We start from the raw sequence: 26,524 nt of genomic DNA on the forward strand, positions 1-26,524 counted from the left end.
ATGTTTGTGTTTAACTGTAATTTTCCTCTTACTCATTTACTGTACCCACACATATTATATACTGTTTTTCTCGCCATTAAATGGACTTTCTAAAGATATGATTATTTTCATCATATCTTATAATTTACTATAAAAAAAAAATATAAAATATGAGGAAAAAATTAAATAAAATGCACTTTTTCTAACTTTGAGCCCCAAAATCTCTTACACATCTACAACCACCATAAAATACCAATGCTAAACAGTTTCTAAATGTTGTCCTGAGTTTATAAATACCCAATGTTTACATGTTCTTTGCTTTTTTTGTAAGTTATAGGGCAATAAGTACAAGTAGCACTTTGCTATTTCAAAACCATGTTTTTTCAAAATTGGCGATAGTTACATTGTAACACCAATATCTGTCAGGAATCCCTGAATAACCCTTCAAATGTATATATTTTTTAAAAGAAGACAACCTAAGGTATTAAACTTGGGGTATTTTGATTTTTTCATGCAACCATTTTACCACCAATCTATGCCAAAGTTTGGGGGGGGGGGGGGGAAATAATTTGATTTTTTGACAAAATAGCAATTTAAGAATACATTTACTGATAATATTAAGGGTTACTGCCAAATAACACCCTAATATGTCTTCAGCAGCATCTCCTGGGTACAGTGATACCACCCATGTATAGGTGTGTCAGGTTCTCGGGGGGCTAAAAGCTCTTATTTTTAGAGAGCGCATTCCAGTTTTTCAACTTGGAATTTTCACATCGGTCATCATGCACCCATGTCCTATTTGGGACATTTCTGAAGCTGGCCAATGGAATTTACCCCCATAAAACCATATATTTTTGAAAAGTAGACACCCTAGGGTATTTCAAATGCTGTTATTTTAACACTTTCCATGCACTAATTCAACCACCAGTCTTTGTCAAACTTTTGGGTAGTCATTTTTTTGTGTTATTTTTCACAAACATTGTACTTTATGCATGTATTCTCAGTTCCTGTTATGTGTTACTGCCAAAAAACACCTCAATATGTGTTCAACAACATCTCCTGAGTATAGTGATACCACCCATGTATAGGTGTGTCGGGTTCTCTGGGGGCTAAAAAGCCTTAATTTTAGGAAGCGCATTAAAGTTTTTCAACTTGGAATATTCACATCGGTCATCATGCACCCATGTCCTATTTGGGACATTTCTGAAGCTGGTCAATGGAATTTACCCCCATCAAACCAAATATTTTTGAAAAGTAGACACCCTAGGGTATTTAAAATGCTTGTATTTTAACACTTTCCATGCACTAATTCAACCACCAGTCTTTGTCAAACTTTTGGGTAGTCATTATTTTGTGTTATTTTTCACACACATTGTACTTTAGGCATGGATTCTCAGTTCCTGTTATGTGTTACTGCCAAAAAAACACCTCAATATGTGTTCAACAACATCTCCTGAGTACAATGATACCACCCATGTATAGGTGTGTCGGGTTCTCTGGGGGTTAAAAGGCCTTAATTTTAGGAAGCGCATTCCAGTTTTTCAACTTGGAATTTTCACATCGGTCATCATGAACCCATGTCCTATTTGGGACATTTCTGAAGCTGGCCAATGGAATTTACCCCCATCAAACCATATATTTTTGAAAAGTAGACACCCTAGGGTATTTGAAATGCTGGTATTTTAACACTTTCCATGAACTTATTTAACCACCAGTCTTTGTCAAACTTTTGGGTAGTCATTTTTTTGTGTTATTTTTCACACACATTGTACTTTAGGCATGGATTCTCAGTTCCTGTTATGGGTTACTGCCAAAAAACACCTCAATATGTGTTCAACAACATCTCCTGAGTACAGTGATGCCACCCATGTATAGGTGTGTTGGGTTCTCTGGGGGCTAGAAGGCCTTATTTTTAGGAAGCGCATTCCAGTTTTTCAACTTGGAATTTTCACATCGGTCATCATGCACCCATGTCCTATTTGGGACATTTCTGAAGCCGGCCAATGAAATTTACCCCCATAAAACCATATATTTTTGAGAAGTAGACCCCCTAGGGTATTTGAAATGCTGGTATTTTCACACTTTCCATTAACTTATTTAACCACCAGTCTTTGTCAAACTTTTGGGTAGTCATTTTTTTGTGTTATTTTTCACACACATTGTACTTTAGGCATGGATTCTCAGTTCCTGTTATGTGTTACTGCCAAAAAACACCTCAATATGTGTTCAACAACATCTCCTGAGTACAGTGATACCACCCATGTATAGGTGTGTTGGGTTCTCTGGGGGCTAGAAGGCCTTATTTTTAGGAAGCGCATTCCATTTTTTACACTTCCCATTTTCACATCCCATGCACCCATGTTCTATTTAAGACATTTCTGAAGCCGGCCAATGTAATTTACCCCCATAAAACCATTTATTTTTGAAAAGTAGACATCCTAGGGTATTTCAAATGCAGGTATTTTAACACTTTCCATACACTAATTCAACCACTAGTCTTTGTCAAACTATTGGGCATTCATTTTTTTGTGTTATTTTTCACATACATTGTACTTTAGACATGGATTCACAGCTCCTGTTATGTGTTACTACCAAAGAAGACACCAATATGTGGTCACCAACATCTCCTGAGTTCAGTGATACCACCTATGCATAGGTTTGGTGGCTTGTTTGGGCGGTGCACTGACAAATGTCTGACATGTGTTTGTGGGTTTTTTTCACATTTAACATATTTTCTTTGCCTATCGTCTTTTTGGGGGGTCTTTTAACATACCCCAATTTATTTGTTTTCCATAAATGTGATTATATTTAAAAAGTTGACACCCCGGGGGCGGAGCCAAGCCACGAATGGAGATGGCTGCTTGCTGAAAAAGCTCCGTTGTCCCTGTTGTTCTTACCATAAAACAAATGCATTAACAAGCACTTATTACCCTAAAACTGGCACTGACTGAAACATCCAACGGATACCCCTGACAGAGAAACTAATTTTTTTGCAGCAGACCGGGAGAACTGGTGTTCGGGAGGCCATGCGCCTGATCGAGGCCCAAGGATCTTACCCAGAGGATTGAGGGAACAGCACTGGGAGGCTCAGATACTGGCGATTTGTCACTCTCCATTGCCACTCTGCGGCTACCACCGACCTGAGCAAAACCGCTTAGACTGATCACAAACTAGGCTGAAGTCTCGCGGTTGGAGGGGACGCGGCGTTAGCCGCGACGGAGACACAGTCAGAGGAGAGAGCGGTGGAGCATTGAAGAGGCCTTCCAGGGTTCACGACTACCGGATAGCTCCAGACTCCGTGAGTACTAGAGGCGGGAGGGGCCGAGGGGAATAGCCTCCTAGCGCTGACCGGTGCGGCCGATCCTTACCCCAACCGCAGGTGGACTCTCTAAGAACTTACTCCCTAAGAACTTACCCTCACATAAGGCTAGGGCCCTTGGTGACACAGACGGATTGTTGGGGCCCACTACATTGTTCCTTTCTGACTACCGGGTTGACAGATTGAGGAAATAACCTCCTGAGTATAACAGAAGCTGAAGTCCCTGCTAGAAGTTCACGCAGTTTCCCCAGAGTTAGGCCGCACTGGGCCTGGTGCCTGATTTTAATGTAGCAGAGACTTCCTGATGCTCACTACGCCAGAACAGATCTAAGTACCAGGGGGTGGCAGACAGAAGTTGTAAGCTTTATCTTTGAGAGTGGCCTAGTGATCTTGGGGGGACCTTTAATTGAAACAGCACTACTTCATCCACATACTTTTTGTCACAAGTGAAGCCCTCAAAAATAATTTCAAGGATAGTGGCTGGACCTTTCTCTGCCCTTGACATAAGAAATATATAGCCTGATTATGCATTTTGCAGCCTCTGACACAGTATACAGGATCTATAAATTGATAACAGTTACAGGAGCTGCCAGTGGGCTGCAGAGATGACCAGTAAAAGAAACTCTAAACCTGCTAAAAGTACCCAGTCCTCTATGATGGAGAACTATTTGATAGCTGCAGACCCAGCCACCCCAGCCACCAGGCCCGACCCACATATTATAGCGGCCACAGCACAAGTCCATAGCTCTGAGCCTACTAATGGACAGCAAAATTTTGTGACTAAAGAGGATATTAGACACCTCTCCTCTAAAGATGATATAAAGGAGGCCATGAAAGACTTTAAGTCCATGTTTGGTGAGCTGAAGAAAGAAATAGCTGCCGTTGACCACAGAGTCATTCAAATTGAAGAGAAACATGAAGCGCTTAACTCAGACCTCCAACTCCAGGCCAGCTTTATACAGGCCCAGGAAAGCACAGTACACACGTTAATGGACCGTATAGAGGACTTAGAAAATAGAAGCCGCAGAAACAACTTGAGACTGAGGGGAGTCCCGGAAACGGTAGAACCCCCAGCTATCCAGGCCTACATACAAGACTTTGTCAAACACCTTAAGAATACAGAAGCAGGCCCCGAGATCCCTATAGAGAGGGCACATAGGGCCTTGCGCCCTAAACCGCCAAACAGGGCCCCTCCCAGAGACATAATATTAAAATTGCTATCCTTTAAAGACAAAGAGGACATTCTACGGATGACCAGAGCAAAACAGTTAATAGAATTTAGGGGATCTGAAATACAGGTTTATTCCGATCTGTGTCCAGCCACCCTACAGAAAAGACGGGACCTCCGGTTTATTACTTCCACGCTGAAGGACAAAAATATCCCCTATAGATGGGGCTTCCCTACCTGTCTCATCGTATCAAGGAACAACACAACACATGTCTTCAGAAATATAGAGGACCTGCCTTCCTTTAATCAAGCTCTAGGTCTCCACATACGACCACCACAGAGGAGGCCGGGGGCCCCAGTGGATCAAGCTGTTGAGGCGCATGAAGAGATTCAGCAACTTCCTGGCTGATTCAGGGTCTTTTAGTATGAAGAACCCTCTCTGGACTCGGAACCAGGTTTGATATTATGTTTCCACTGTTGTGTCCCACCAGGGACATATCTGGACATTGACAGAAGTATGTTCCTTTCAGGTTTGGACAATTGTTTTGCCTAAACATTTTTGTTTCACATATTTAAGCTACAAGTTATCATAGAGTTAAAGTTTAATTTTATTAGGAATGTAGCACAGGTCACCAATGAGGAATCATCTAAAAGTTAGGTGGGGGGATGTCATAGATATACTACAGATCAGGATACACTATGCTGCTACACGATAATAGTATATTGTCTGATTCATTAGGGGTTTTAGCAGGGTACCCAAGCCTAGGCACAACCATAGACCCCAACCCCCCCCCCCCAAACATAAACATAGACATATAGAAACATTAGATTTTATGAATGGGTCACAGCAGTGTGCAGAAGTAACATCCCATAAGAGTTCAGGGATCCTCTCTGTATTTTATTTCGTGCTAGTTTATTAATGTTATTATAGCTTAGTTCAGAAAAAAGGGTATAGAAGAACTGAATAAGGTTTAACCTGAAGAATGTATTTGTTTACTGTTTAATGTTTAAAAGTCCATAGGTCTTGTAAGAACACAGGGAACACTTTCCCTAATTGGTAAGTTTAATTCCTTGGATTGCACTCGAATCTTAGATCGAGTCTGAATTGTGCTTTATATGCTCAAAGATTGTATATTGCTGTTTGTATAGTTGCAATAGTTTGGCACTACTTAGCTATATTATTTTGCACTTTCAGGCAATTCCCCTCTTAGACTCTTCTCTTCTTCTTTTTCACCCCCCTTTCTTTCTCCTGCCCTCCTAGCTTCTCTCTACTCTCTTCCCTCTATTCTTCCTTTTCACCCTTCTCCTATCCCTCATTCGTCTTTTCCCACCTCTCCCCTTTTCTCCCCCCCCTTTTTTTTTTTTTTTTTTTTTTTTTTCTCTCCCCAGGTAACATGGCACACTTACGGCCTGCGGCTGGGCACCAGCCTACTGAGTTGATTTCTGTCAACGTGAAAGGTATCAATAGCCCAGGTAAGCGTTCAATAGTGTTAAGGGACCTACATAGGAAAGGGGGGGATGTCATCTTTTTACAGGAGACTCACTTTTCTGCTGCACATGAGCCTAAATGGTTTAGCCATCACTATCCCGTAGCTTACTTTGCGTCAGGTCCCAAGAAGCAAAACGGGGTGGGCATCCTAATCAATTCAAAAACCCCTTTCCAACTCCATCAGGTTTATCGTGACCCTGAGGGTAGGTACATCATCCTTACGGGGTCACTATGTGGCACACTTGTCACACTTGTTAATATATATTGCCCCAATCAAGCCCAACACCTTTTTCTTCAGAAAATAACACATAAAGTATTGGAAATGCAGTGTGGCATTTTGTTTATGGGAGGCGACCTAAACGCATCATTAAACCCAGCATTAGATACCTCGAACGGACTCTCCAGTGTCCTCCATAGGAACCTTAAACGAATGAACTCCTCATTGAGAGAATTAGCATTACATGATATTTGGCATGTACACCACCCTACCACAAAAAAATTTACATTCTACTCCCATCCACACAGGAAGTATTCTAGAATAGACTACCTACTCACAGATTCAGCAGGCCTTACCATAACAACAAGTAGTAATATACATAATATCACATGGTCAGATCATGCGCCAATCAGTTGCACCATCCTGTGGCCTGATGTGCCAGTCACTCCTTACATTTGGAGGTTGGATGACACATTGTTTGAAGATAAGGTCTTTAGGTTGGAGGTCGAAAGGGCTCTGGCAGAATACTTGTGTATACATGCAGATACTGAATCTCAAGATACAGCTATCTGGGAGGCCCACAAATGTACCATTAGAGGTCTCTTGATTAAGCAAAAGGCTAAGCTAACGAAGCAAAGGAAAAACCAGTACCAAGCACTGTTGTCCAGGGTTGAAATCAGTGAGCGGGAGCACAAATCACACCCCACAGATGAGAGACTTAGGGGAGATTTGGCTGGTGCTAGGTCAGCCTTACTGGAGTTCCTCCAGGAAGACTATAAAAAAAACATAATTTATGCTTACCTGATAAATTCCTTTCTTCTGTTGTGTGATCAGTCCACGGGTCATCATTTCTTCTGGGATATTATCTGCTCCCCTACAGGAAGTGCAAGAGGATTCACCCAGCAGAGTTGCTATATAGCTCCTCCCCTCTACGTCACCTCCAGTCATTCGACCAAAGACCAACGAGAAAGGAGAAACCAAGGGTGTAGTGGTGACTGAATTATAATTTAAAAAATATGTACCTGCCTTAAAAAACAGGGCGGGCCGTGGACTGATCACACAACAGAAGAAAGGAATTTATCAGGTAAGCATAAATTATGTTTTCTTCTGTTATGTGTGATCAGTCCACGGGTCATCATTACTTCTGGGATACCAATACCAAAGCAAAAGTACACGGATGACGGGAGGGATAGGCAGGCTCATTATACAGAAGGAACCACTGCCTGAAGAACCTTTCTCCCAAAAATAGCCTCCGAAGAAGCAAAAGTGTCAAATTTGTAAAATTTGGAAAAAGTATGAAGCGAAGACCAAGTTGCAGCCTTGCAAATCTGTTCAACAGAGGCCTCATTCTTAAAGGCCCAAGTGGAAGCCACAGCTCTAGTGGAATGAGCTGTAATTCTTTCAGGAGGCTGCTGTCCAGCAGTCTCATAGGCTAAACGTATTATGCTACAAAGCCAAAAAGAGAGAGAGGTAGCAGAAGCTTTTTGACCTCTCCTCTGTCCAGAATAAACGACAAACAGGGAAGAAGTTTGGCGAAAATCTTTAGTTGCCTGCAAGTAGAACTTGAGGGCACGAACTACATCCAGATTGTGTAGAAGACGTTCCTTCTTTGAAGAAGGATTTGGACACAAGGATGGAACAACAATCTCTTGATTGATATTCCTGTTAGTGACTACCTTAGGTAAGAACCCAGGTTTAGTACGCAGAACTACCTTGTCTGAGTGAAAGATCAGATAAGGAGAATCACAATGTAGGGCTGATAACTCAGAGACTCTTCGAGCCGAGGAAATAGCCATTAAAAATAGAACTTTCCAAGATAACAATTTTATATCAATGGAATGAAGGGGTTCAAACGGAACACCCTGTAAAACGTTAAGAACTAAGTTTAAACTCCATGGCGGAGCAACAGTTTTAAACACAGGCTTGATCCTAGTTAAAGCCTGACAAAAGGCCTGGATGTCTGAATTTTCTGACAGACGCCTGTGTAACAAGATGGACAGAGCTGAGATCTGTCCCTTTAATGAGCTAGCCGATAAACCCTTTTCTAAACCTTCTTGTAGAAAAGACAATATCCTAGGAATCCTAACCTTACTCCAGGAGTAATCTTTGGATTCACACCAGTATAGGTATTTACGCCATATTTTATGGTAAATCTTTCTGGTAACAGGCTTCCTAGCCTGTATCAGGGTATCAATAACCGACTCAGAAAAACCACGTTTTGATAAAATCAAGCGTTCAATTTCCAAGCAGTCAGCTTCAGAGAAGTTAGACTTTGATGTTTGAATGGACCCTGAATCAGAAGGTCCTGTCTTAGAGGTAGAGACCAAGGCGGACAGGATGACATGTCCACTAGATCTGCATACCAAGTCCTGCGCGGCCATGCAGGCGCTATTAGAATCACTGATGCTCTCTCCTGTTTGATTTTGGCAATCAATCGAGGAAGCAGTGGGAAGGGTGGAAACACATAAGCCATCCTGAAGTTCCAAGGTGCTGTCAAAGCATCTATCAGAACCGCTCCCGGATCCCTGGATCTGGATCCGTAGCGAGGAAGTTTGGCGTTCTGGCGAGACGCCATGAGATCTATCTCTGGTTTGCCCCAACGTTGAAGTATTTGGGCAAAGACCTCCGGATGAAGTTCCCACTCCCCCGGATGAAGAGTCTGGCGACTCAAGAAATCCGCCTCCCAGTTCTCCACTCCCGGGATGTGGATTGCTGACAGGTGGCAAGAGTGAGACTCTGCCCAGCGAATTATCTTTGATACTTCTATCATTGCTAGGGAGCTTCTTGTCCCTCCTTGATGGTTGATGTAAGCTACAGTCGTGATGTTGTCCGACTGAAACCTGATGAACCCCCGAGTCTTTAACTGGGGCCAAGCTAGAAGGGCATTGAGAACTGCTCTCAATTCCAGAATGTTTATTGGCAGGAGACTTTCCTCCTGACTCCATTGTCCCTGAGCCTTCAGAGAATTCCAGACAGCGCCCCAACCTAGAAGGCTGGCGTCTGTTGTTACAATTGTCCAGTCCGGCCTGCTGAACGGCATCCCCCTGGACAGATGTGGCCGAGAAAGCCACCATAGAAGAGAGTTTCTGGTCTCTTGATCCAGATTCAGAGTGGGAGACAAATCTGAGTAATCCCCATTCCACTGACTCAGCATGCACAATTGCAGCGGTCTGAGATGTAGGCGTGCAAAGGGAACTATGTCCATTGCTGCTACCATTAAGCCGATCACCTCCATGCATTGAGCTACTGACGGGAGTTGAATGGAATGAAGGACACGGCATGCATTTAGAAGCTTTGTTAATCTGTCTTCTGTCAGATAAATCTTCATTTCTACAGAATCTATAAGAGTCCCCAAGAATGGAACTCTTGTGAGAGGAAAGAGAGAACTCTTCTTTTCGTTCACTTTCCATCCATGCGACCTTAGAAATGCCAGAACTAACTCTGTATGAGACTTGGCAGTTTGAAAGCTTGAAGCTTGTATCAGAATGTCGTCTAGGTACGGAGCTACCGAAATTCCTCGCGGTCTTAGTACCGCCAGAAGGGCACCCAGAACCTTTGTAAAGATTCTTGGAGCCGTAGCCAATCCGAATGGAAGGGCTACAAACTGGTAATGCCTGTTTAAGAAGGCAAACCTTAGATACCGGTAATGATCTTTGTGAATCGGTATGTGAAGGTAAGCATCCTTTAAATCCACTGTGGTCATGTACTGACCCTCTTGGATCATGGGTAAGATTGTCCGAATAGTTTCCATTTTGAACGATGGAACTCTTAGGAATTTGTTTAGGATCTTTAAATCCAAGATTGGCCTGAAAGTTCCCTCTTTTTTGGGAACCACAAACAGGTTTGAGTAAAACCCTTGTCCTTGTTCCGACCGCGGAACCGGATGGATCACTCCCATTAATAATAGATCTTGTACACAGCGTAGAAACGCGTCCTTCTTTATTTGGTTTGTTGACAACCTTGACAGATGAAATCTCCCTCTTGGGGGAGAGAATTTGAAGTCTAGAAGGTATCCCTGAGATATGATCTCTAGCGCCCAGGGATCCTGGACATCTCTTGCCCAAGCCTGGGCGAAGAGAGAGAGTCTGCCCCCCACTAGATCCGGTCCCGGATCGGGGGCCCTCGGTTCATGCTGTCTTTGGGGCAGCAGCAGGTTTACTGGCCTGCTTGCCCTTGTTCCAGGACTGGTTAGGCTTCCAGCCTTGTCTGTAACGAGCAACAGCTCCTCCCTGTTTTGGTGCAGTGGAAGTTGGCGCTGCTCCTGCTTTGAAATTCCGAAAGGGACGAAAATTAGACTGTCTAGCCTTAGCTTTGGCTTTGTCTTGAGGTAGAGCGTGGCCCTTACCTCCTGTAATGTCAGCAATAATTTCTTTCAAACCGGGCCCAAATAAAGTTTGCCCCTTGAAAGGTATATTAAGTAATTTGGACTTAGAAGTTACATCAGCCGACCAGGATTTTAGCCACAGCGCCCTGCGTGCCTGAATGGCGAATCCTGAATTCTTAGCCGTAAGTTTGGTTAAATGTACTACGGCCTCCGAAATGAATGAATTAGCTAGTTTAAGGACTCTAAGCCTGTCCGTAATGTCGTCCAGCGTAGCTGAACTAAGGTTCTCTTCTAGAGACTCAATCCAAAATGCTGCCGCAGCCGTGATCGGCGCGATGCATGCAAGGGGTTGTAATATAAAACCTTGTTGAACAAACATTTTCTTAAGGTAACCCTCTAATTTTTTATCCATAGGATCTGAAAAAGCACAGCTATCCTCCACCGGGATAGTGGTACGCTTAGCTAAAGTAGAAACTGCTCCCTCCACCTTAGGGACCGTTTGCCATAAGTCCCGTGTGGTGGCGTCTATTGGAAACATCTTTCTAAATATCGGAGGGGGTGAGAACGGCACACCGGGTCTATCCCACTCCTTAGTAACAATTTCAGTTAATCTCTTAGGTATAGGAAAAACGTCAGTACTCGCCGGTACCGCAAAGTATTTATCCAACCTACACATTTTCTCTGGTATTGCAACAACGTTACAATCGTTGAGAGCTGCTAAGACCTCCCCTAGTAATACACGGAGGTTTTCCAATTTAAATTTAAAATTTGAAATATCTGAATCCAATCTGTTTGGATCAGAACCGTCACCTACAGAATGAAGCTCTCCGTCCTCATGCTCTGCAAGCTGTGACGCAGTATCAGACATGGCCCTAGAATTATCAGCGCACTCTGTTCTCACCCCAGAGTGATCACGCTTGCCTCTTAGTTCTGGTAATTTAGCCAAAACTTCAGTCATAACAGTAGCCATATCTTGTAATGTTATCTGTAATGGCTGCCCAGATGTACTAGGCGCCATAATATCACGCACCTCCCGGGCGGGAGATGCAGGTACTGACACGTGAGGCGAGTTAGTCGGCATAACTCTCCCCTCGCTGTTTGGTGAAATTTGTTCAATTTGTACAGATTGGCTTTTATTTAAGGTAGCATCAATACAGTTAGTACATAAATTTCTATTGGGCTCCACCTTGGCATTGGAACAAATGACACAGGTATCTTCCTCTGAATCAGACATGTTCAACACACAGCAATAAACATGCAACTCGGTTACAATTTTATTTAATAAAAACGTACTGTGCCTCAGAAGCACTAAACGATTAAATGACAGTTGAAATAATGAACTGAAAAACAGTTATAGCATCACTCTTAACAAACAACACAACTTTTTAGCAAAGGTTTGTTCCCATTAGTAAAATAACACTAATTAAATTTTAAACATAAAAATTACAGAGCAACGTTTTAAATCACAGTCACTATATAAGTCTCACAGCTCTGCTGAGAGAATCTACCTCCCTTCAAAGAAGTTTGAAGACCCCTGAGTTCTGTTAGAGATGAACCGGATCATGCAGAAAAACTGACTGGAAATTTTTGATGCGTAGCAAAGAGCGCCAAAAACGGCCCCTCCCTCTCACACACAGCAGTGAGAGAGAAACGAAACTGTCATAATTAACACAAGCAAACTGCCAAGTGGAAAAATAATGCCCAAATACTTATTTACTCAGTACCTCATTAATGCAAACGATTCTACATTCCAGCAAAAACGTTTAACATGAAAAATACCTAATAAAAGGTTTAATGTACTTTTACAGAGTAATTCCGGTGAAATACCATCCCCAGAATACTAAAATGTAGAGTATACATACATGTTCATTATAACGGTATGGCAGGATTTTTTCATCAATTCCATTCAGAAAATAAAAACTGCTACATACCTCAATGCAGATTCAACTGCCCGCTGTCCCCTGATCTGAAGTTTTTACCTCCCTCAGATGGCCGAGAAACAGCAATATGATCTTAACTACTCCGGTTAAAATCATAAGAAAAACTCTGGTAGATTCTTCTTCAAACTCTGCCAGAGAGGTAATAACACGCTCCGGTGCTATTGTAAAATAACAAACTTTTGATTGAAGTTCTAAAAACTAAGTATAATCACCATAGTCCTCTCACACCTCCTATCTAGTCTTTGGGTGCAAGAGAATGACTGGGGGTGACGTAGAGGGGAGGAGCTATATAGCAACTCTGCTGGGTGAATCCTCTTGCACTTCCTGTAGGGGAGCAGATAATATCCCAGAAGAAATGATGACCCGTGGACTGATCACACATAACAGAAGAAAAGGCGCTGTTTTTAAAACAGCGTTACTTTGAACAAGGAGACAAGGCGGGGAGGATGCTTGCCAGGGCTATCTCACGCAAACGAACAAAACATTACGTTCACCGAATGGTGAATGGGGAGGGGGTTCCCAGGGAGGATGGAAAATCAATAGCAGAAACTTTTGGTGAATACTATAAGTCCCTCTATAATATTCAACCATGGGCGGAGGAAGATGAAATGATCCTCCCCTCATCCGAAAGGGCGCAGAGGATAAGACAATATCTGATGGATGCCCAAACTAACTGAGCAGGACTCTGAGGCCCTTGAGTCTCCAATCACTTTAGTAGAAATCAAACAGGCCATAAAGGACCTTACTGCAGGTAAGAGCCCGGGGCCGGACGGTTATGGAGCTAAGTACTATAAGCTCTTTGCTGATATTCTGGCGCCAGAGATGCAGAAACTGTTTAATACCTTGACGGAGACCCCCCACTTGCCCCACACCATGTTAGAGGCGCACATAATTGTGATCCCTAAGCCGGGGAAAGCAGAGGACAGACCGGAAAGTTACCGTCCTATATCCCTCCTAAATTCGGACGTTAAGATCTTGGCCAGAGTCATCGCCAATCGTCTCAACAAATTCCTCCCACAGCTAATTTCTACAGACCAGGTGGGATTTATTCCTGGTCGTGAGGCTAGGGACAATACCCTAAGAGTTATACAGTTAATCTCGTATGCCCATAATAATAAGATCCCAATGGCGGTAGTATCAACCGACGCTGAAAAAGCGTTCGACCGGATTGATTGGTCATTTATGCGACAAACATTGGATAGGTTCGGTTTCGGGCCCAAATTTATCAATAGAATCATGTCACTGTACTCCGCTCCGAACGCGAAAGTTGGGGTGAATGGAACCCTGTCTAGCACCTTCCCGATTAAAAATGGGACGCAACAAGGCTGCCCCCTTTCTCCCCTCCTGTTTGCCCTTACAATAGAAGTACTGGCCAGTAAAATCAGGGCACATCCGCAAAGTCAAAGGAGTGTCTGTCGGAGGCTCTGAATACCAACTAGCTATGTATGCGGATGACATACTCTTGACGATCACTGATCCTGGCCAGTCTCTGCAGGTCGCCCTGGATGAATTCACAAGGTTCGGTAGTCTGTCGAATTTTGTACTTAACCCCTCCAAATCTGAAATCTTGAACATCTCTGTCCCCCATGGGGAGTTTGAGGCCCTTAGTCGGGATTGTCCGATAAAAATAGCTCACCATACCTTAAAATACCTAGGTATCTCAATTACATCGAATATAAAAGACATAACAGAGATCAATTATAAGCGTATCAGGGATGAGATCCTGCAGGATCTGGCAAATTGGAAGAATAAAACCATCTCATGGTTGGGTCGAGTGGGTGTGGTTAAAATGAACGTCCTGCCCAGGGTTCTCTACATCCTTCAGACTATCCCTTAGGCATCAGCCTCACACTATCTGCACCAAGTGCAATCAGCCGTGGAGTCATACATATGGAATGGCTGCAGGCCTAGGATAAGAAAAAAAACTATCTATATGCCCAGAGATAGGGGGGGCATAGGCGTCCCTGATTTGCGGATCTACCAAAAGGCTATATCTCTCCAAAGAATAGTGGAGTGGTGCCAAAACTCGCAGCAAAAGGCATGGATCCACTTAGATAATGCTATTTTAAGGAGGGGTAATACGGGGACACTGGCGTGGATATCCCCTAATAACAGACCAATCATAACCAAAAAATACCCACTACTGGACGATGCGTTCAAAGGGTGGGATAGATTAATCAATAAAGACCTCGGATTGTCCACCTTTGACTCCCCCGTCACGCCGTTAAGAGAAAACCCTGATGTGGGTGTAGAAACAGGGCCATATTTCTCAGAAAAGTTATACAACCTAATGGACGCAGCAATGCTCAATATCCTTCACCAGGATAAGATGAAAGCTAGGCCAGAACTGATTGAATGGGATGGTGATCTATTCTCATCGTGGTTTAGAGAGGCGCAAGTCAGACACTACTTTAATACACATAAGAACAGGGCTGCCATAACCAGAGGTAGGACACATTTTGAGATGCTCTGTACCATGTCACACACCCCATCACACCTAATCTCACAAATTTATAAACTCTTCGTCATAGGTAGCAAGATTCCTCTCCCATCTTACAAACAGGCCTGGCAGGAAGACCTGGGACTAAACATTACTGATAAGGAGTGGTTAAAGATATTCGAGAGGGCAAGGAGGGCATCTGTCTCAGCTAAAATACAGGAATCACATTTTAAGTTACTAAGCAGGTGGTACCTCACCCCCCAGAGACTCAAAAAAAAATATCCACAGACTAGTGGGGGATGCTGGAGAGGATGTGGAGAGGAGGGTACCCTCATTCATATCTGGTGGTCGTGCCCATACATAAAAACTTACTGGGACACGACACTGGGGGAAATGAGCAGAATACTTGGGGTTATTATCCCCCCAAATCCTAACTATCTAATCTATCACCACCTGCCCAAGATTATAGGGGAGGACAAGTACTTGCTCCTCCTGTTAATGCTGAATGCTGCAAAGGGTCTCATCCCCTTATACTGGAAAAAACAAAACACTCCAAATATGTTGGAATGGAAGGCTAAGGTGGGAGAGCTTTTGAGGTTAGAGAGATATCATTATTTAAGAATTGGTAAGCTCTGCACTCACGAAATGATGTTATTAACTTGGGAGGGCCGAGGACTTTAACTCAGTGGGCAACGGCTGTATATAGTATATATTCCCCCCCCCCCTTTTTTTTTTTTTTTTTTTTTTATTATTGCCTTCCCCCTCCTCCCTCTTCTGTAGTCACTCGACACTTCTTATTCCCCCTCTACTCTATTCTCTAGCTAATTTTTCAGTCTGGTTGACTTTTTCCTTCTGCATTGGCAGAAGAGCTAATATCAGGTTTCCAGATACTCTCGGCAGTGTAATAAATAAAACCGAGAGTTTGATAAACACTTCCTTTCCTATAATGCCTGATAAAATATGGTTATTTCAAAGTATATACTTTTGATCTTAGAAAATGTTTATAAGTATAGTAAAAGATTCACTCTTAATCACCTGATTGTATGTTTTCAAAGATATGATGTAAAAGAGAAGATAAGCTAAAACTAATGTGTAACACTGTTAATGATTCTATGTCGTGATGGTTTCATACGCATTTGTACATTGTCAAATCTTTTACCAATAAAGCATTATTTTGAAAAAAAAAAAAGAAAAAAAAAAGAAAAAAAAAAAAAAAGTTGACACCCCAAGGTATTATACATGGAGTGGTTTGATGACTTTGATGCAACCGTTTTAGCCCAAAAAATTGGAGAAAGTATATGGTGGTAATTTTTCAATTTTCATTGTTACAGACACATTGCTTTTTTACTATGATTTAGGAGAGACTGTTGTAAGTTATTGCAAAAGAATACTTCAGGTTGTTTTCTGCAAGGCACCCTGAGTACACCTATGCCCCCCATGCATAGGTTTGCCAGGATTTTGGGAAGGTTATGTTACAATTTTATGACTTGTGATTTAGTTATTACAAATGAGAGTATTTCTTCTGATAGGCCTATCTTTAGTTTGGGGCCTATCGCATACCCCACTTTTATTTATTGCATTCAAAGTGTATATTTTTTAAATGTTGACACCCCAAGGTATTGTATATGGTGTGCTTTGATGCCTTTGAAGCAACCGTTTTAGCCCAAAAAATTGGAGAAAGTGTATGGTGGTAATTTTTCAATTTTCATTTTTACAGACACATTGCTTTTTGACTATGATTTAGGAGAGACTGTTGTAAGTTATTACAAAAACATACTTCAGGTTGTTTTCTGCAAGGCACCCTGAGAACACCTATGTCCCCCATGCAAAGGTTTGACAGGGGTTTTGGTTAAAAAAAAACAGGCCCAATTTTAGAAAAAAATAGAGTAGTGAAATGTAAAAATCTGGCACAGTAAAAGTAAAAAAAACAAAAAACATCTAACTGTAAACATAACCAAAAAAAATATATATATATATATAACAGCAAATGTATTTATTTTTTTAAAAATTGACCATTGTATGGTACCGCTTGAAGCAGTCCCCAATGCAGAGTGCAGGCTGTCCAGGGCAATCAGGACAGTGATATATGGTGTCCCTTCTCTTCCCCCTCTTGGTACAGACTCTGCATTTTTTTTGTGGTTTCTGCTTTGCGGCAGTAGGGGGGATTTTAAAAATAAAATGGGTAGCCCCAACTCTGCTCTCTCCCATCACCGCCCGGGGAGCAGGTGCATCATGGTACAAAATCCCCGTAATAATCTGGAGCTGAAACTGTAAAAAAGTCTTTTTAACTCTGGGGTTTGCTTTTTTGAACAACAAAAAAGCGTTGTGGGTTGCAATCTGCATTAGGTAAATTGAAACCTTTTTGTACCAGGCCCTTGTCTTCCGCATAATTAGGTAGGGCTGCAGCAGCTGATCAGCCAGATCAACCCCACCCATATGCCGGTTATAAGACTTCCTTATGATCTCAGCTCTGCCACGTACAGAAACCGCCGCCGTCCTCTCTGTGTGGATGGTGGTAAGAAGGTATACATCCTTCTTGTCTCTGTACTTAAGTGCCAACAGCTCCTCTTGGCGCAGAGCTGAGGTCTCCCCCCTTCGTAGCCGGGTGCGTACAAGCTGTCCTGGGAAACCTGCGCGGTTCTTTTTAATTGTTCCGCAAGCTACTGTATCAAAGCAATACAGTAGCTTGAACAAAAGGACACTTGTATAAAAATTGTCTAAGTACAAGTGATACCCTTTGTTCATTAGGGGTAATATCAGGTCCCAGACAATCTTGCAAGTGGTTCCCATATGTTCTGGGCAACCTGGAGGGTCAAGTTGGCTATCCTTTCCCTCATACACCCGGAAGGCCTGAGTATACCCATTCTCGCTGTCACAGAGCTTATACACCTTTACCCCATATCTGGAGCGCTTGGAAGGAATAAACTGCTTGAATCCCAGCCTTCCCTTATACTTCATTAGGGATTCATCAACGCATATATTCCTTCCAGGTGTATAAGCCTCTGCAAACCTGGCAGAAAAGTGGGTTATCAGGGGGCGGATTTTATACAGCCTGTCAAATTGGGGATGCTCCCTAGGGGGGCACAGGCTGTTGTCGCTGAAGTGCATGAAATGCAGAATCATTTCATACCTCTTCCTCGACATAATCTGGGAGAAAATGGGGGTAGAGCAGATGGGGCTAGTACTCCAGTAGGAGCGAATGGAGGGTTTCTTTATGATGCCCATCAGCATGGTCAATGCCCAGAATTTTTTGAATTCTGGCACATTGATGGGGGCCCATTGCTGCTTTGCCAAATATGTTCCAGGCTTTGCAGCACGGAACTGATGGGCATATAAATTAGTTTGGGCGACAATGTTCCCCAATACATCATCGCCCAGAAACACTTCCAGAAACTGCTGGGGGCTAAAACCTGCCACATCTATATTTATGCCAGCATTTGCTGTGAAGGGTGGGATATCTGGCCTCTGGAGATGAGGTGTTACCCACTCTTCAGCAGCAATGGCAGCAACACGCCTCCTATGATTGATCGGAACAGCCAATAGAATGCAAGCTCAATCTGATTGGCTGATTGGATCAGCCAATCAATCTGATTGGCTGATTGGATCAGCCAATCGGATTGAACTTGAATCTGATTGGCTGATTCAATCAGCCAATCAGATTTTTCCTACCTTAATTCCGATTGGCTGATAGAATCCTATCAGCCAATCGGAATTGAAGGGACGCCATCTTGGATGACGTCCCTTAAAGGAGCCTTCATTCGTTGGTAGTCCGTCGGTAAAGAAGGATGTTCCGCGTCGGCGGGATGAAGATTGAAGATTGAAGACCCCGCTTGGAAGATGACATTGCCCGGATAGAAGACGTCTTCAGCTCCTCTTGGAAGATGACATCGCCCGGATGGAAGACTTCTTCAGCGCCGACTGGAGGATCACTTCATCGGATGGAAGATTTCTTCAGCGCCCCTTGGATATTCACTTCTGCCGCTCCGGATCTCATCTTCGGTTCCATCGCTGCTCGGCTGAGTGAAGACGACTCAAGGTAGGATGATCTTCAGGGGATTAGTGTTAGGTTATTTTAAGGGGGGTTTGGGTTAGATTAGGGGTATGTGGGTGGTGGGTTTTAATGTTGGGGGGGGTTGTATTTTTCTTTTACAGGCAAAAGAGCTGAATTCTTTGGGGCATGCCCCACAAAAGGCCCTTTTAAGGGCTGGTAAGGTATAAGAGCTTTGAACTTTTTTAATTTAGAATAGGGTAGGGCATTTTTTTATTTTGGGGGGGTTTGTTATTTTATTAGGGGGCTTAGATTCGGTGTAATTAGCTTAAAATTGTTGTAATATTTTTTAAATGTTTGTAACTTTTTTGTAACTTAGCTTTTTTATTTTTTGTACTTTAGTTAGTTTATGTAATTGTATTTAATTGTAGTTATTTGTAGTTAATTTATTTAATTAATTTAATGATAGTGTAGTGTTAGGTTTAATTGTAACTTAGGTTAGGATTTATTTTACAGGTAATTTTGTATTTCTTTTAGTTAGGTAGTTATTAAATAGTTAATAACTATTTAATAACTATTCTAACTAGCTAAAATAAATACAAATTTACCTGTAAAATAAATATAAATCCTAAAATAGCTACAATGTAATTATTAATTACATTGTAGCTATCTTAGGGTTTATTTTACAGGTAAGTATTTAGTTTTAAATAGGAATAAATTATTTAAGTATAGTGTAGTGTTAGGTGTAATTGTAACTTAGGTTAGTTTTTATTTTACAGGTTAATTTCTCTTTATTTTAGCTAGGTAAGCTATTAAATAGTTAATAACTATTTAATAGCTATTGTACCTAGTTAAAATAAATTGAAATTTGCCTGTAAAATAAAAATAAATCCTAAGATAGCTACAATATAATTATTATTTATATTGTAGCTATATTAGGGTTTATTTTAAAGGTAAGTATTTAGTTTTAAATAGGATTAATTTAGTTCATAATAGAAATATTATTTACATTTATTTAATTAATATTTAAGTTAGGGGGGTGTTAGGGTTAGTGTTAGACTTAGGTTTAGGGGTTAATAATTTTATTACAGTGGCGGCGGTGTAGTGGGGGGCAGGATAGGGGTTAATACATTTATTATAGGTGGCGACGGTGTAGGGGGGGCAGGATAGTGGTTAATACATTTAATAATTGCGGCGGGGTCAGGGAGCGGCGGTTTAGGGGTTAAACTATTTATTTAGTTGCGGCCAGGTGCGGGATCAGCAGGATAGGGGTTAATAACTTTATTATAGAGGGCGACGGTATAGGGGGGGCAGGATAGGGGTTACTAGGTATAATGTAGGTGGCAGCGGTGTCCGGGAGCGGCGGTTTAGGGGTTAATACATTTATAAGAGTTGCGGCGGGGTCTAGGAGCGGCGGTTTAGGGGTTAGTAACTTTATTTAGTTGCGGGAGGCTTCGGAGGCGCCGGTATAGGGGGTAGAACAGTGTAGTTTAGTGTGGGTGCTTAGTGACAGGCTAGCAAGAAAGCTGTAAAAAAGCCGAAGAGCAGCGAGATCGGATGAGTGATAACTCTCACAGTCCGCTGCTCATCGCCCGTACTTGGTGCGCGGCTTTTTGACAGCTTTTTTGATAACTTAGGCAAATTTTTGCAGGTCCGCGGCGGCGATGTGAGGCGAGCTTAGGCGGGCGTATTGGGCCGGCGAAGGCAGGAAAAGTAGACACGTTGATAACTACCCCCCACTGTCTCTACATGCAAGTGCACAGTGATAGCTTTTTATAAAAGCATTTAGTGCTGAAAAATGTAAATTGTAAAACTGCTTCTGCTCAAAACTGAAAAGCACCAAACTAAATATGAATTTTAACTTAGATAGAAAGATACTAGGTTCAAGTGTAATTTGTAGAAGCACTTTTTTACAGAAGGGGCGGTTTTACTTAAACTTCCAGGTAAAAAGGACAAGGACTATAAGAGAAATAAACTATGTTTGGGATATGCGTAAGTCTATCCTCAGAATTTTACTTTTTTTATGTTTTCATTTATGTTCTTAAAATATTATAATATAATATAGTACAACTAAACTATAGAGATGCAAATATATTTTATAACTTCAACAAACCAAATTCTAAAAATAGAAAACAGCTTTTCATATTTCAAAATTCATTAACATTTAAATATATTTTTGTTTTATACTCACATTTGAATTGGCAAATATGGAATTTGAATTAGAAGAATAATCTGCATTTGCTAATTCCTCACCAGCCTATAAAGTATAAAATTATCTTTTTAAGAATGAAGTATATAATAATAAAAAAAATTACAAAAGCAATAAAAATTCCTTATACTAATTACTCAAAATACTTACAGATGTATTGCTGGTTCCATGCAGGAAGTAATTCAATGCCTGTGGATCACTTAATAGAAAAAAAAAACTAATTACCAATCTTTGGTAAATAACTTTTCTCTGTCAATATATACCTAAGAGTATTCACCAAATTTGAAAGGTTTACTCTTGCCAAAATACAAAGAAACACATGCAATATTAATAAAAAAATAAAAAAGCAAAGGCATTTATGTAAGCAAATATTATTATATTAAAATATATTAGACTATATTAATATAATAGTTTCTTTTTAAAAGGACAGTAAAGTCCAAATTAAACTTCAATGGATTGGATAGAGCATGAAAACAACTTTCCAAATTACTTCTGTTATGAATTTTTCTTAGTTCTCTTAGTATCCTTTGTTAAAGAGTAATCTAAGGTGACCTCAGGGTAGTGCACATGTGTCTAGCCATCTGGCAGCAGTTTGCAACATTGTTTATAACGGTGTGATACATAGTTATAAACACTATGCTATAGACCTGTTCTCACTCTTGAGCTCCTATCAGCATAACTAGCTTTACTCTTCAACAAAGGATATTTAAATCACATGCTCTATCTGAATCATGAACTTTTAATTTTGACTTTACTGTCGCTTTATTAACCACAACAGTGATTAACTAATTAAGACATTTCCGACACCAATAAAAGTTATTATGCACATTATTTTGATCATTATTAAAAGTATGGTTATACATATATTTGTGTTTTGAACTCCAAACTGACACTTTACATATTTCATACATATGATGGTAATGCCTATAAAGAAGTAACTGTCCATAGGGAAGCCCCAAAGATTCTGCTCTTTCTATACTTGATAAGTTCTTATAGTAGAGGAAAAGGCATCTAGCCACTATTTCTTTATCTATGAAGATTTATTACACATCACTTGCTGTTATTTTCTGTTTCTTACAAATATTTCATAAGTTAGATGCATTTGAGCTACCTCTACATGCTTTGTCTGATTGAGTTCCAAGCAAGGGGATGTTCCTAAGCATAAGTATTAGCAAAACTAGGTTGGTACAGTGTCCACTAGTAAAATTCAATTTTATTCCTCTATTTGTTGTTAACCAATCAGTAGTGGTTGTACTCTTTACAGATCTGCTTTTTACCAGCTTATCTTTTAGGCTAGGAGATTTCTGTGCCATCATTAATGGTTTTTCCCCAACAACATCTTTCAACTTTTCATCAAGGGTTAAGAGGTGCCAATCTTTCATTAGAACATTTTCTCATTGACAGTTAAGAGATATATCTCATTTTAATTTCTGATTTATTAAGCTTAGGAAAATATAAAAGAGTATCTCTTTCAGTATTTCTTGCTTTTAGCAAAGCTTTTTAATGTTTTTCTTAGAGTAACATTTCTTCAAAAACCTATTACTCATTAGCTGTGCATGTGACTTAATTCGCAATGAGCAATTTCTTCTTAATCAGCTAAACGAACCCACCGACCCACCAAAATTTCTTCTTCAGGGTTCAGGATGGCTAATTGGAGCCTCTAAAATAGTATTAGTTGCTGTCTTTTTCCTAAAATTCTTAGTGACCATTAAGCTACCCTCTTTTTTAATTAGAATATCAATAAATGGTAATTCAGTTTCACTGGTCTCTAGATTTAGAAAATTTTATGGTAATTCTTATTTATATTCTTTACAAATTGTTTAAATCTCTCCAGTGGATCATACTATAGTACCAGGATGTAGTCCACATATCTGATCCAAAGTAATTGATGGTAATCCATTAATGAAGCATATTGCTCAAAAACATCTACCATGCTCCCAAGTGTAGATATGCATATCTTGGGGCACAGACTGCCATTGCCGACCCACTTATTTGTCTATATGTTATTATCCAGAATTCATTAAAAAGTAAAGGGAGCATAAACTTTGTAAAAAGTTTAAATTAATGTTCACTAGTTTCCAAAAATGATTGTAGTATACTAAGTCCCAGGTGTATCCTTTACATAAGATTGTAAAGTTAAAAAAAAAAATCTCCATAATGAATCTACATAATGTCCTATCTGTTTATTTACACTATCAGTCCCAGAAATTAGACCAGATGACACAAGCACCTTAGGCTCTTTCAGCAAGTGCTGTGTCCAAGGCCAGCTCCACGTAGGTGCGAGAGGTGTAACGCACTCAGGTTGGCTGCAAGCGACACCACAGGCTTTCAGGATGGCCAGGTTGGCTGGGACTACAATACCCAGACAGCCCAGGGGCAGATACCCAGACAGCCCAGGGGCAGTAAGATATGTGCTAGTCCCAACTAATAAAATGCAATAATTTTCCTGCCAGCACTGAGGTTAGAAGTGACTGTGTGAGCTTGTACAAGTGGTGATGGGGGTAAGCTAAGATTAGAAGAGTGTCTTGTGTTGTTAAGACAGTAGCAGTGGAGTGTGGTGGTGGGCTACTGTACGAGAATGGAGGAGGAGAAGAACAAGCATAGTCATAACATAGTAACATAGTAGAGGTTGAAAGAAGACAGAAGTCCATCAAGTTCAACCTATAAAGATCCTACCTGATTAACAATAAAAGCTCCAATTGAGCATAATTTAATCCCATTAAAAATGTGACCCATTATACACAAATGTATCTAAACCATTTTAAAATGTATCTAAAGTATTGGCATTCACTACCTCCTTAGGCAATGTGTTCCACAATTTGATTGCTCTTACAGTGAAAAAATGTTTAAATTGCTGGAGATTAAAGCTCCTTTCCTCTAGCCTTAAATTGTGATCTCTTCTCACAAACAATTTCCTTGGAATAAACAGAGCTTCTGCCAACTCTGTATATGGGCCTTGAATATATTTATGTAAATTAACATATCACCTCTCAAGTGCCTTTTTTCTAGAGAAAATAGACCCAGTTTTGCTAACCTCTCCTCATAGTTTGTTATTAGTTTGTGGCCCTTCACTAAACATTTTCTAACTGCAATGTCTTTTTTAATATTGGTCCCCATAACTGCACTACATACTCAAGGTTAGGTCTTACCAGGGATTTATGTAATGACAGAATTATGCTTTCCTCCCTTTGCATCAATGCCTCCTCTAATACATGCTATTATCTTATTAGCCTTAGAAGCAACTGCCCTGTATTGTGCACCAATGTTTAGCTTATTATCTATAAGTATGCCCAAATCATTTTCCTCCTCAGTTTTGCCAAGTCTAGCTCCATTTAAATAATAGGCTGCCTGCGTATTATTACTTCCAAAATTTAGAACCTTGCATTCTACAGTATAAAATCTAATTTTCCATTAACCAGCCCATTCTTCAAATTTCTATTCTTCCAACATCCTGCACTGACCTAATGACCTAACACAACTTTGTGTCATCTGCAAAAAAGTAAATTTATGCTTACCTGATAAATTGATTTCTTCTATGGTACGACGAGTCCACGGATTCATCCTTTACTTGTGGGCTATTATACTCCTGCTAACAGGAAGTGGCAAAGAGCACCACAGCAGAGCTGTCAATATAGATCCTCCCTTAGCTCCACCCCCCAGTCATTCGACCGAAGGTACAGGAAGAAAAAGGAGAAACTAAAAGGTGCAGAGGTGACTGACGTTTAAATAAAAAAAATATAATCTGTCTTAAAATGACAGGGCGGGTCGTCGACTCGTCGTACCATAGAAGAAATCAATTTATCAGGTAAGCATAAATTTACTTTTCTTCTATAAGGTACGACGAGTCCACGGATTCATCCTTTACTTGTGGGATACAATACCAAAGCTATAGGACAAGGATGAACGGGAGGGACAAGACAGATGCCTAAACAGAAGGCACCACTGCTTGAAGAACTTTTCTCCCAAAAATAGCCTCCGAAGAAGCAAAAGTATCAAATTTGGAAAATTTGGAAAAGGTATGAAGTGAAGACCAAGTTGCAGCCTTACAAATCTGTTCAACAGAAGCATCATTTTTAAAAGCCCATGTGGAAGCCACCACTCTAGTAGAGTGAGCTGTAATTCTTTCAGGAGGCTGCTGTCCAGCAGTCTCGTATGCCAAACGGATGATGCTTTTCAGCCAAAAAGAAAGAGAGGTAGCCATAGCTTTTTGACCTCTACGCTTTCCAGAATAGACAACAAACAGAGAAGATGTTTGACGGAAATCTTTGGCCGCTTGCAAGTAAAACTTCAAAGCACGAACCACGTCCAAGTTGTGCAACAGACGCTCCTTCTTAGAGGAAGGATTAGGACACAGGGAAGGAACAACAATTTCTTTAATATTCTTATTAGTAACAACCTTAGGAAGAAATCCAGGTTTGGTACGCAAAACCACCTTATCAGAATGAAAAACAAGATAAGGCGAGTCGCATTGCAATGCAGATAGTTCAGAAACTCTTCGAGCCGAAGAGATGGCAACTAAAAACAGAACTTTCCAAGATAGAAGCTTAATATCTATGGAATGCATAGGTTCAAACGGAACCCCTTGAAGAACTTTAAGAACTAAATTCAAACTCCATGGCGGAGCAACAGGTTTAAATACAGGCTTGATTCTAACTAAAGCCTGACAAAACGACTGAACGTCTGGAAGATCTGCCAGACGCTTGTGCAGTACAATTGACAAAGCAGATATCTGTCCCTTTAGGGAACTAGCTGATAACCCCTTCTCCAATCCTTCTTGGAGAAAGGACAAAATCCTAGGAATCCTGATCTTACTTCATGAGTAGCCTTTGGATTCACACCAATAAAGATATTTACGCCATATCTTATGATAAATCTTCCTAGTGACAGGCTTTCGAGCCTGAATCAAGGTATCTATGACCGACTCAGAGAATCCCCGCTTGGATAACATCAAGCGTTCAAACTCCAGGTGCTGGAACGGACCTTGAATGAGAAGGTCCCGTCTCAGTGGCAGTGTCCATGGTGGTAGAGATGACATGTCCACCAGGTCTGCATACCAAGTCCTGCGTGGCCACGAAGGTGCTATCAAAATCACTGAAGCTCTTTCCTGTTTGATTCTGGCAATCAGACGAGGGAGAAGAGGAAATGGTGGAAACACATAAGCCAGGTTGCACGACCAAGGTACCGCTAGAGCATCTATCAGTACTGCTTGAGGATCCCTTGATCTGTACCCATAACAAGGAAGTTTGACGTTCTGACGAGACACCATCAGATCCAATTCTGGTGTGCCCCATCGATGAATCAATTGTGCAAACACCTCCGGATGGAGTTCCCACTCCCCCGGATTAAAAGTCTGATGACTTAGAAAATTTGCTTCCCTGTTCTCCACTCCTGGGATATAGATTGCTGATAGATGGCAAGAGTGAGTCTCTGCCCATCGAATTATTTTGGTAA

The 26,524-nt window shown here is 41.1% G+C and overlaps 1 protein-coding gene across 1 annotated transcript in view; it reads right to left on the minus strand.

Moving 5' to 3' along the window:
- The window catches only part of BICRAL (BICRA like chromatin remodeling complex associated protein), a 723,876-nt gene that overhangs the window by 491,790 nt on the left and 205,562 nt on the right, over positions 1-26,524 (minus strand). The window contains 2 exon segments of the mRNA XM_053712738.1: positions 21,056-21,121; positions 21,224-21,272. Of these exon segments, the coding sequence (XP_053568713.1) occupies positions 21,056-21,121; positions 21,224-21,272 (115 nt within the window).

Source organism: Bombina bombina, chromosome 4 (assembly GCF_027579735.1).
Source record: "Bombina bombina isolate aBomBom1 chromosome 4, aBomBom1.pri, whole genome shotgun sequence".
NCBI lineage: Eukaryota > Metazoa > Chordata > Amphibia > Anura > Bombinatoridae > Bombina > Bombina bombina.